General features: G+C 41.6%; 1 protein-coding gene across 1 annotated transcript; it reads left to right on the top strand.

Annotated features, from left to right (window-relative positions):
* Window positions 1–11,888: 11,888 nt before the first annotated feature.
* LOC123363150 (olfactory receptor 52E4-like) lies at window positions 11,889–12,836 on the top strand. Its single transcript, XM_045004026.1, has one exon. It carries the CDS (start codon window positions 11,889–11,891, stop codon window positions 12,834–12,836), a length of 948 nt encoding a protein of 315 aa, XP_044859961.1.
* The last annotated feature ends 355 nt before the right edge of the window (window positions 12,837–13,191 follow it).

Below are 13,191 nucleotides of genomic sequence, written 5' to 3'. Positions count from 1 at the left end.
GGAATGGAGATCCAGATATGGGCTGCCTCTAGGCCAGGAATGCCAAGTAGGATGAAGGTGGAGGGGTTGCTGAAGTAGTTTGTGTTTGAATCTGACATGGCGTAGGGGAGAAATGTCCAACTCTCAGGCATAAGGGTGTCTTCTGCATTTAGCATATGCTCCCCTGACTTCCTGTGTGTTCCCAGGATCTCAGGTGATGGTCGAAGTAGAAATGCAGGAGGCTGTTCTCATGAGAGAAGCAGATTGATCTCTCTTCACACACTGAAAAATGACATTTTCATTATTCAGAGAGAATAACTAGGAACAATGACCCTACTAAATCCAATTCCATATTTGTATTGTGCTCCCTGCATTAAGAATTCCTATACTTTGTGGTGGGGGAAACTTAAGAGGCACCAGCAGGAAACACAAGGGTGGATACTGCTTATCTATCATTGTTCTTTAATGCAATGAGAGCCAGGATAGGGAGTCCATACTGAAGGGAGATCCCCATTCAACCAGTTGGTCAAAATCAGAGAGGGGAAAAAAAATCAAACTTTTGAGATGACGTGCTGGGAGAAACATCCCAACTAGAACATACCTCAGGGGAAAGACCTGGGCACCATTGATAGCATCTCAAGAGAAACACCTGCTCATTTGCAGCAGTGAACAAAATAAAAGAATGTTCATATCCCAAGATATGGGATGGAGCATAATATATTTGGGAATGTGTTCAGTTTTAGTCACCCAGTGTTTATTAAGGATAGAAAAGTCTGGGACTCTTTATTTTTCACAAGAGACAAAGATGAGGACATATGATATAGGAGAGGAAAATAAAAAAATGAAACTGATTTACATTCAGATGGACAGTTCCCAACCAGTACTATCGATAGACACTTAGAACTCCAAGAGGACTAATTCCCTACAAATGAGGGAAATTGTCAGCAAAACTGATTGAGAGGAAAAAATTAGACAGAAAAATATGAATGAATATTGGTAATTCTTTGATAACATTTTATTAGATATCAGAAAACTCACAATTCCATAGTCAGGAAAGTGATCAACTTTGGGTAAAAACTCAGTTTAGTGGTAAAGTGAAGGCAAGAATTAGAGGGAGGGAAGCAATATGTAAGAAAGAGGAAAAAGGAGAAATAGCTGGCCAGCAATAGAAATCGGAAGTTAGGAAAATTGATAAAGAAAGTTAAGACATCTGGAAAATGTCCATGTGTAGCAGGGCTATGAATCACAAAAAGGAGGTTATTAATTATATTAAGAACAAATGAAATCCTGGAAAAGATTTATGTCAATTCCTGTGTTATATATAAAGTATTGAAAAATAAACAGAAAGAGTTTTGTTTTTGTTTTTTTAATAAAAGAATTGACAAGGTTAAGAAACAATGGAGAAGCTGGTATGGGATTAGCTAGATATATAAGTAATGCCAGTCACCAACAGGGTTTATGCAAAACAGATCTTGTCAAATAAACCTGATTTCATCCTATTATGAGAGTACACATTTGGTGGATCAAGGGAACGACACTGATGCAACAAACCTTGATTTCTCAGAGACCTTTGATTTAAGAGTAGAAAATATTGAGTTGGTGAGTTGGAGCAGGGGAAGGATTTTACCTCTGCACATGGGATTGGTGAAAGAAACTGCATCCAGTTCTGGGGTCCACATTTGAAAAAAGATGTTTAAAGCTTGGAGACAGTGCAGAGAAGACCCACAGAAAGGATTGGAGGATAAGAGTAAATGCTGGATCGTTAGACTTGAAGGTGTATATCTCTTTAACTCATCAAAAAGATGACCAAGCAGAGACTTTAATTTGGAGAAAATCACGGGTAATAATGGGCTCTGTAATCTACCAGACAAAGGCTGAGCAAGACTGAAAGATTGGAAGCTGAAGCCAGGCAAATTCCATCTTGAAATTAGGGCCAAATATTTAGCAGTGACGGTGATTAACCATTGTTTGTTTCGGTTTTCACCAAGATGGCTGGTCATGTTTGGACACCTGAAATAGAAAATGCCAGTGAAAACGGGGTAGATTAATCTACTAAAATAGGGAAAGAACAAATTAAAAGTCAATTGGAGAAGTTAGATGGGAGACAGGGGAGATTCCAGAAGACTGGAAAAGAGCACATATAGTGCCTGTCTATAAAAAGGGAAACCCAGGCTATTATGGGCCAGTCAGCTTAACTTCCGTACCGAGCAAGATAATGGAGCAAATAATTATGGAATCAATTTGCAAATGTCTAAAAGATAGTAAAGTGATAAGTGACAGTCAGCATGGATTCATCAAGAACAAATCATGTCAAATCAACCTGATAGCTTTCTTTGACAGGTTAACAAGCCCTGTGGATGTAGGGAAACAGTAGCTGTGGTATATATAGACATTAGTACAGCTTTCGATACAGTCTCGCATGATCTTCTCATTAACAGATTAGGGAAATACAGCCTAGATGGAGCTACTGTAGGGTGTGTGCATAACTGGTTGAAAAAACACTTCAAGAGAGTAGTTATCAGTGGTTCACAGTGATGCTGGAAGGGCCTAACAAGTGGGGTTCCGCAGGGACCAGTTCTGGGTCCGGTTCTTTTCAATATCGTCATCAACAATTTAGATCATGGCATAGAGTGTAAACTTGTTAAATTTGCAGATGATAGTAAGTTGAGAGGGGTCGCAAGTCTTTAGAGAATCAGATAAACATTCAAACGGATCAGGAAAAACTGGAGAAAAGGATGATTAAGGGTCTTGAAAACACAACCTATGAGGGAAGACTGGAAGATCTAGGTTTGTTTAGTCTGAATAAGAGAAGACTGAGAGGGGAAAGGATAACCGTTTTCATATACCTAAAAGGTTGTTACAAGGAGGGCGAAAAAGTGTTCTCCTTAGCCTCTGAAGAGAAGACAAGAAGAAATGGACTTAAATTGCAGCAAGGGTGGTTTAGGTTGGACATTAGGAAAAATGTTTCAAAAAAGGCAAATACTATGTTTTGTTATATTGGCAGAAGTATAACATGCAAGTCATGGTACATGATAATATTCATCTATTCAGTGTGCGCTAGGTCTCAGTTGGAGAAATGTGCCAAATTTTGCTCACCCAGGTATAGAAAGTATGTAGAGAATCTGGAAAGGATCCATAGACAATTAACAAATGTTTTGCAAGGGATGGAATGCAAACTGTATGAGCAAACCTAAGAAACCAGGATGTTTACTAGGAAAAGAGGAGATTACTTGGGGACAGGATAGTGGTCTTCAAACACTTGAAAGGCTGCCATAAAAAGGTGAGGAAAGTTTTTCTGTTTCACCACAGAGGTGTAGAACAAGAGGCAATGGGTTGAAATTCCAGCCTAGCAGATTTAAATTAAATTTCAGGAAAATCTTCCTAACTTTAACTACAGGAGGCCAATGGAACAGACTCCCAGGGAAGTCATGGAAGATCCATCTGTGGAGGTTTTCCAAAGTCATGTGAATGGCCACCAGTCTTAGATGACTAAGACAAAAGAAATCCTGTATCTTGTCAGGGGGATACACTAGCTGTCCTTTGCATTCTGTTATAACTCAATGGCTCTATCATTCTATGATGTAAATTCCTATTGTAGACCCGGCCTTAGTCACGCACAAGTCTTTTGGCACAATTCAGATGTAACTGAGTGAAATTTAATAGGCCTGTGTTTTACAGCAGGTTAGACTGGATGATCAAATGGTCCCTTCTGACCTTAAACCCTATGAATCTATTGATAAAGAAAGTAGATCAGGCATTTATATTTAATGTGCTTCATAACATGAACAAGGGAACATTTAGTTAAATTGAAAGTCTGAACATATAACATTGAAAAAGGTAATTGCTACCGTAATTCCTATTTGGTACCAACATTATTGGAGCGAAGAGCATAGAAGATTGGATTCACAAATAGATTGATCATTGTATGTCGTGCTGGTGGCATCACCTGTGGTTAAGTCTGTCGGACACCTTCCATTAGAAGAACTCAGTTCCAGTCGCTTATAAGTTCACCAAATTGTTGGTGTTTGGACTGAACTTTCCTATGCTTAGTGTCTGAATGGAGCAGAATTGTTTTATTTGAAAGTTTCAGGCATAACAATTCAGCTGACACTTAAACAATTGATCTTTCTTTAATTTATAAATCTGTTTTATATTTTTTTCCTTAGTACAGGTTGTTGTTTGAAACGTAAAAGGGAAATCTGCTCAGGCTGACGTATTGACCTTTCCACATTGAGGGTGTGGCAGACTGGGAAATAAATTTATACCGCTCAGGCTTTTGGGCTGGGCAAGACGGTACAGCTCTTGGGTCCTAGGCTGGGGAGCTGAAGGGAACTGGTGGGAGACTCTCCATTGTTTTTTCCTGGCTGGCTAGTGAAAGCTTTCATGTACCTGCAGCTGGCTGTGTCCCTGTCTGTGTATAGCTGTGTAAGTGCAAGACATGAGAGGATTGCAGCTTGTCACAGCCTTGCAGTGTGAGAGGGGGCCCAGATTGGTTTGCCAGAGGGCTCCGTGGTCCCGAGGGAATTACTTCCTGGGTTAGGGTTAGGAAGGAATATACCTGGGAACGCCTAACTGAAATAAAAGATTTGATGTTATTGGTAAATATCACAATCTAAAGTTAGTTACTAATGATAAATCTTATGACAAAAAAATTTAGTCCTGATGGTAAACCTATGAAAAGGTGAAGCAGACATGATTTTGGGGGTAAGCTTTTGGCCATACTAGAAGTAATCAAGAAGACACTGTACATGGCTATTGCTTCCCAGAGAACACCTGTTCACAGGCTCGAAGCTTGTCACAGGAGGGAAATGAAATATACCTGGTCTGCTGTCGGGAGGGGGAAACTGAGGCACAACACCTCATGGCGTTGAGGATCCATGTACTGAGTTACAACTAGTTGGAAAAGCACAATTTTCTGACAATGCTACACAGAAAGTATCCTAGACAAGTTCTGATATCACTAGGCTCATCTACAAAGTGTTGACAGGTACATACAAGTTTGGAAGAACACCTGTGGATAACACGACAATGTTTGCGAGTTGTATGGTCAAAAAGTAAAGAGAGCCTTGAGCACACTGCTTCTGCATCAGCCAGGGACTAACACTCCTGCAGTGAACTAAGGGGGGAAGTGTGACATGCTGTGCCCCAAAGCAACACCCTGGCAGCCCCATATTTACCATAGTGATATGATTATGATGTGATTTTTTATAAAGTATTTAAAATATCTGATGTATTTGTATACACTATCATTTTTGTACCTAACGTTCTGAAAGGATGCCTGGGTATGTGACAGCTCCTGTACTCTGGACTCCATCTTGTGTTTTTAGTTTTCCACTGACTGTGCTGGGGGCTTTTGCTTGGAATAATGAAGCTCCCTCTACCTGGCAGAAGCTATAAAATATGGAAGCGACATCGTCACTTGGCCTCACTCCCCACACAACTCAACACGAAAGACATTAGAACCTGGGACTGAACTGGGGCTGTGGTCCCAGGCTGAAGGGATTTCTAGCCTGTGCATGGAAGATTGGTGGATTGCTTGTACCATCAGTGTGACACACGGCTTGATTCAAAGCCTGTCTAGTGTACAGAACTTAGATTGTGATGTTGTTTATTTCCCAGATTTCAACTTTGTTCTTTACACTATTACTTATAATCACTTCAACAATTGACCTTTCTGTGATTAATAAATCTGGTTTATATTGTTTTCCTTAATAGAGGATGTTGTTTGAAACATAAAAGGGAAATCTGCTCAGGCTGATGTATTGTCCTCTCCACACTGAGGGAGGGGCAGACTGGGAAATAAACTGACACCAGTCAGGCTTTTGGCCAGGGCAAGACGGTACAACTCTTGGGTCCTAGGCTGGGGAACTGGTTGGAGCCTCTCTATTGTTAGTTCATGGATGGCTAGTGAAATCATTCATGTAACTGCAGCTGGGTGTGTCCTTGACTGTGTGTGGCTGTGTAAGTGCAATACCTGAGAGGATTGCAGCTTGTCACAGCTTCACAGTGTGAGAGGGGGCCCAGATTGGCATGTCAGAGGGCTCAGTGGTCCTCAGGGAATTCCTTCCTCTGCCCCAGTGAACAGGCCCTGCAAGACTGGGAGTCCATTTCCCTGTTGTATTGCGGTCACTTACTGACAGAGAGACCGTGGGTATGGAAGAGAAGTCAGGACACTTAGATTCTGTCAGGCAGTGTCTGTGTGACTTTGGAAAAGTCATGTCTCCCCGTGCCTCAGTTTACAGATCGGTGAAATGGGAATGGTTCTTTGCTAGGTGTTTTGAAGATACATCAATGAAAGCCGCTACATAGTATAATGATAGTTACTGATGAGAAGTATTGATCTCCGATCCCTTAGCGACAGCCTCATGTGTTTGCTCTAAGTGCTTGTGTCTCCTCTTAGTCAACTTACTTCGGATCTCTCTGTCTACTATCTACCCATCTATCCTGAGAATTAGGCATTTTCCCTAATTTTCTTTCTTATCAACCATAATTTTTAAATACAGACACACAAACGTACAGAGCAGCCAATTCCTCTCTGACTCATTGCAAAACCCAGATTTTCTCATCTCCCTTTGGGAAGGTTCCTTAATTGCTGTTTACTCCTAAAGATGGATAATTAGCATGGAAGTGGAGAGTTGCTTGTCTACAGCCTGTTTACTCAGATCCTCCCTTCTCCTCTAGAGACTGAGGGAATCCCACTGGGATTACACAGAGCTATATTAGGAACTGTTCACATCGTTTGTCGGCTCTCTGCGTGGGATGCTGCTGCAGATGCTGGTTTAAGAGAGGTGTGGGTCATCGATACCTGAGGGTGATTCCTAAGGAGGACACTTCCATCTCAGAATTCACAGGTACCCATCTCTTGCTGAGAAGCTCACCTGATCTGCAAACCCTGTGAAATGTGGATGTGGTGGGATAGAGAGTAAGTCTGTGGTCTTATTCACTCTGCACAACCATGAAACATCCTAGGGCCCTTGCCATAAGTGATGAGTTTGCTAAAGCATCACTGGCCAAAATGTCACTGATTTCTGTGCATCACTGCTCATCCTGCCTGATGGACTCCAGCCCCAACGTGGTGCATTTCAGTGGCACAGCGAATCCTTCAGGAAGTAAAGTGTTAGTAGATGTGCAATACAAGGTCAGATTCTGAGACTACAGCCCTTGCTTTCCACAGGCCCAAGAGAGGCAAAACTCCCCTTGGAGCAAGAGCTGAGTACAGATGTCAGGAGCCAACTGTGCATTAATGCACAGGGATAGCTCAGTGGTTTGAGCATTGGCTTGCTAAACCTAGGGTGGTGAGTCCAATCCTTGAGGAGGTCACTTAGGAATCTGGGGCAAAAATTGGTCCTGCTAGTGAAGGCAGGGGGCTGGACATGATGACCTTTTGAGGTCCTTTCCATTTTTAGGAGATTGGTATATCTCTTCTATTTTAGGGCTCTGCCTGTTAATGGGGCAGAGGGACAGGGGCTGTTACCTGACTCTTATCTGCTTCAAAGCTTGGAGGTGCTAGGGCTCCTCACTAGAACAAAAATGAGAATTTTTCAACATGGGTAACACATACTTTCTCCTAGCTTCATTCAAGAACTCAGCTGAATTGTTAGGCCTGAAACTTTCTAATAAAACAATTCTGCTCCATGCAGACACCCAGCAGAAGAAAGTTCAGTCCAAAACACCAAAAATTTGGCAAACTTATAAGCAACTGGAAATGAGGTCTTCTAATGAAGGTGTCAGACAGACTTAACCACAGGTGATGCCACCAGCAGCACCTATAATTGCCAATCCATTTGTGAATCCCATTCTTCTATGCTCGTTGCGCCAATAATGGTGGTAGCAAGGAGTTCTACAGGCCAAATAGGAATTATGGTAGCAATTACCTTTTCTCAATGTTATATGTTCAGACTTTCAATTTAAGTAAATGTTCCCTTGTTCATGTTATGAAACACATTAAATATAAATGCCTGATCTACTTTCTTTATCAATAGATCCATAGGGTTTAAGGTCAGAAGGGACTATTTGATCATCCAGTCTGATCCCCTGTAAAACACAGACCCATTAAATATCACTCAGTTACATCTGAATTGAGCCAAAAGACGTGTGTGTGACTAAGGCCGGGTCTACACTAGGATTTTACATCATAGAATGATAGAGCCATAGAGTTATACCGGAACGCAAAGGACAGCTAGTCTATGCCCTGACAAGATGCAGGATTTGTTTTGTCTTAGTCACCTAAGACTGATGGCTATTCACACGACTTTGGAAAACCTCCACAGAAGGCGCTTCCATGACTTCTCTGGGAGTCTGTTCCATTGGCCTCCTGTAGTTAAAGTTAAGAAGATTTTTCTGAAATTTAATTTAAATCTGCTAGGCTGGAATTTTAACCCATTGGCTCTTGTCCTGCCCCTCTGTGATAAAACAGAAACACTTTCCTCCACGTTTTTATGGCAGCCTTTCAAGTATTTGAAGACCACTATCCTGTCCCCCAGTATTCTCCTCTTTTCCAAGTAAACATCCTGGTTTCTTACGTTTGCTCATACAGCTTGCATTCCATCCCTTGCATAACATTGGTTACTTGTCTATGAAACCTTTCCAGATTCTCTACATCCTTTCTATACCTTGGTGAGCAAAATTTGACACATTTCTCCAACTGACCCCTATCTCACACGTAGTAGAGGAATACTATCATGTACTATGACTTGCATGTTATACTACTGCCAATATAACACAACATAGTATTTGCCTTTTTTGAAACATTTTTCCTAATCTCCAATCTAAACCACCCTTTCTGCAATTTAAGTCCATTGCTTCTTGTCTTCTCTTCACAGGTTAAGGAGAACACTTTTTCTCCCTCCTTGTAACAAACTTTAAAACTGTTATCATTTATCGCCTCAGTCTTCTCTTATTTAGACTAAACAAACCTGGATCTTCCAGTCTTTCCTCATAGGTTGTGTTTTCAAGACCATTAATCATCCTATTCTCCAGTTTTTCCAGATCAGTTTGAATGTTTATCTGATTCTCTAAAGACTTGCAACCCCTCTCAACTTACTATCATCTGCAAATTTAACAAGTTTACACTCTATGCCATGATCTGAATCATTGCTGAAGACATTGAAAAGAACTGGACCCAGAACTGATCCCTGCGGAACCCCACTTGTTATGCCCTTTGAGCCTGACTGTGAGCCATTGATAACTACCCTCTGGGAACATTTTTTCAACTAGTTATGCTCACACCTTATAGTAGCTCCATCTAGGTTGTATTTCGCTAGTTCAGAAATGAGATGATCATGCGAGACTGTATTGAAAGCTGTACTATGGTCTATATATGCCACAGCTACTGCTTCCCTACATCCACAGGGCTTGTTGAATCCCTGCTGACTATCACTTATCACTTTATTATCTCTAGATGTTTGCAAATTGATTGCATGATTATTTGCTCCATTATCTTACCTGGTACAAAAGTGAAGCTGACTGGTCAGTAATTGCCTGGGCTTCCCTTATTTCACTCTTTATTGATAGACACTATCTGTGCTCTTTTCCAGTCTTCTGGAATCTCCCCTGTCTCCCATGACTTCTCAAAGATAACAGCTAATGGCTCAGATATCTCCTCAGTTAGTTCCCTCAGAGTATTCTAGGTTGCATTTTGTCAGCCCCTGGTGACTTAAAGACATCTAATTTGTCCAAGTAACTTTTACCTTGTTCTTTCCTTATTTTAGTAGATGAATCTACCCCATTTTCACTGGCATTCTCTATTTCAGGTGTCCAAACACCACCAACCATCTTGGTGGAAACCGAAACAAACAGTGGTTAAACACCCTCACTGCTAAATATTTGGCCCTAATTTCGAGCTGGAATTTGCCTGGCTTCAGCTTCCAGCCCTTTGGTCTTGTTCAGCCTTTGTCTGCTAGATTATAGAGTCCATTATTTGTGGAATGTTATGTTAACTTGGCAGATGGGTATGTGAGAAGCTGAGATGTTTAGGCTTCCAGGACGGGCTAATTAGGCTGTGAACTGTGTAGTGCGGCCTTGGCTGGTTCTGCCAGTAGGCAGTAAACAGGATAATAAATTAGAAAGTTGTACAGGATGACAATTACCCTATGAAGTTACAGCTGTGCCTGTGTGTATCTTATTAACCAATTAGCAATTGCTTGATTGCCTGCAATAATTGTATATAAGAGCATGCTGGAAAGAAATAAATCACTTTGCTTCCAATCACATTCATTGCTGGGCTCTGTCCGTGCCCGCCTGAGAGGCACTGCAACGCAACAATTATTATCCATGATTTTCTCCCCATGAAAGTCTCCACTTGACAATCTTTTTGATAAGTTAAAGAGATATACACTTTCAAGTCTAATGATCCACCTTTTTCTCTATACTCCAGTCATTTTTGTGGCTCTTTTCTGCACCGTCTCCAAGTTTTCAACTTCTTCTTTCAAATGTGGACCCCAGAACTGGATGCAGTTTACTTTACCAATCCCATGTGCAGAGGTAAAATCCTTCCCCTGCTCCAACTCACCAACTCAATGTTTTCCACTGCTAAATCAAATGCCTCTGAGAAATCAAGGTTCATTGCATCAGCACTGTTCCCTTGGTCAGCCAATGTATGCTTTCATAAAAGGATGAAATCAGGTTTATTTGAAAAAATCTGTTTAAATTGGTGATTGGCATTACTTACATTTCTAGACTTTTTTTTTTAACTAATCCCATACCAGCTTTTCCATTGTTTCTTAACCTTGCCAAATATTATATATATATAAAACCCTTTCCCTTTATTTTTAATCATTTATATATAACACAGGAATTGACATTAATCCTTTCTAGGATTTATTTTTTTATTTTTAATATAATTAATTACCTCCTTTATGTGATTCATAGCACTGCCACACATGGAGTTTTCCCAGATGTCTTAACTTTCTTTATCAATTTTCTTAACTTCTGATTTCTATTCTTGGCCAGCTATTTTCCCTTTTTCCTCTTTGTTACATATTGTTTCCCTCCCGCAATTGCTGCCTTCACTTTACCATGAAACTGATTTTTTTACCCAAAGTTGTTCAGTTTGTTGACTGTGGAATCATGAGTTTTCCACTATCTAATGAGCTGTAATCAAAGAAATACCAATATTCTTTCATATTTTTTCTGACTAAATTTTTCCTCCCAGTCAGTTTTGATGACAATTTTCGCCAGCTTTAGGGAATTAGTCCTCTTGGAGTTCTAAGTGTCTATAGATAGTATTGGTTGGGAACTGTCCATTTGAATGTAACTCAGTGTCATATTTTTTATTTTCCTCTCCTATATCATATGTCCTCATCTTTGTCCCTTGTGAAAAATAAAGAGTCCCAGACGTTTCTATCCTTAATGGAGACTGGGTGACCGAAACTGAGCACATTCCCGAAAATGTTATGCTCCATCCTATATCTTAATTATCTGAACATTTTTTTGTTTTGTCCACTACTGCGAATTCCCCCTCTCGGATGTCGAGCAAGTGAATGAATGGGGGACTCCCTATCCTGGCTCTCATTGCATAAAGGAACAATGATGGATAAGCACTATCCACACTTGTGTTTCCTGCTGGTGCCTCTTAAGCTTCCCCCTGCAAAAAAGTGTAGGAATTATTAATTCAGGGAGCACAATGAAATATGGAATTGGATTTAGTAGGGTCATTGTTCACAGTTATTCTCTCTGAATAATGAAAATGTAAATTTTTCAGTGTGTCAAGAGAGATCAATCTTCTTATCCCATGAAAACAGCTTCCACTATTGCATGCACAGTCTCATATTAACGTTGTGTCTCCATTCAGGCACTTCTACTGCGACCATCACCCGACGTCCTGGGAGCACATAGAAAGTCAGGGGAGCATACAGTAAATGCAGAAGACACCCTTATGCCTCAGAGTTGAACATTTTCTGCCCTAAGCCATGTCAGATTCGAACACAACCGACTTCACCAACCCCTCCACCTTCATCCTACTTGGCATTCCTGGCCTAGAGGCAGCCCATATCTGGATCTCCATTCCCTTCTGTGCTATGTACGCCATAGCCGTGTTGGGGAACTTCACCATCCTGTTCATTGTGAAGACGGAGACAAGCCTCCACGGGCCCATGTTCTATTTCCTCTGCATGCTGGCCGTCACTGACCTGGTCCTGTCCACATCTACCATACCCAAAATGCTGAGCATTTTCTGGTTCAATTCCAGGGAGATCAGTTTCAGTGCCTGCTTCACCCAGATGTACTTCGTTAACTGCTTCTCAGGGATGGAGTCTGGAATCCTCGTGGCCATGGCTTTTGATCGCTACGTGGCCATCTGCAATCCTCTGAGATATTCAACAACCCTGACAAACTCTGCTGTGGCCAAAATAGGCCTGGCCGTGGTGCTGCGCAGTGGCATACTCGCATTACCCTATCCCTTCCTGGTGAGGCGTTACCCATATTGCAGAACGAACATCATCCCCCACTTCTATTGTGGGCATATAGCCGTGGTGAAGCTGGCCTGTGCTGATATACGCATCAATAGTTACTATGGGCTGTTTGATCTTTTCTCTGCAATCGGAATGGATGTGTTTTTTATTGCCGTGTCCTATACTCTGATCCTCCGGGCCATCTTCCGCCTCCCCACAAAGGATGCCCGGCTCAAAACTTTTGGGACCTGCATCTCTCATCTTTGTGCCATCTCAGCTTTGTACATCCCAGATTTATTCTCTTCTCTCATTCAGCGGTTTGGCCACAATGTGCCACTACATTTCCTCATTCTTATTACCAGTGTGTACCAGCTGGTGCCCCCCATGATACACCCCATCATTTATGGGGTGAGGACCAAGCAGATCCGGGGCAAGCTGCTCCAGCTCCTTACTCATAAGGGAGCCTAAATGTTTTCTCCTTGTGCTCTGGCTCATAAATTAAGCTGGTTGGTCCATGGTGTGATGACTCCTCCCTGAATCACTTCGTGGACAGAGAGACATTAAACCCTTCCCTGTCCTTACTGTGCTGTGTCAATGTGATGAACTGGGGAGTCAGTCTATGCACACTACACTGGGTTGCCGCCTTTCTAATTGCTGGTAGCTGCATCCGTGGAATTATGATCTTGACCCATCTCTTCTGTCAAGCCTCGACCCCGCTGTGTGTCTTCTTCCCAAGGCTCTGCCCCTGTCACTTGCTCCTGTCTTCCCATCCCCTTGTCAGCTGCGACCCAGTTATCTCTAAAATCAATGTGTTCTCACATCT

Source organism: Mauremys mutica, chromosome 1 (genome assembly GCF_020497125.1).
Source record: "Mauremys mutica isolate MM-2020 ecotype Southern chromosome 1, ASM2049712v1, whole genome shotgun sequence".
In the NCBI taxonomy this organism is placed as follows: Eukaryota; Metazoa; Chordata; order Testudines; family Geoemydidae; genus Mauremys; species Mauremys mutica.
Note: the sequence above shows the minus strand (reverse complement) of the source record. Positions and strands in the feature narration are given on the sequence as shown.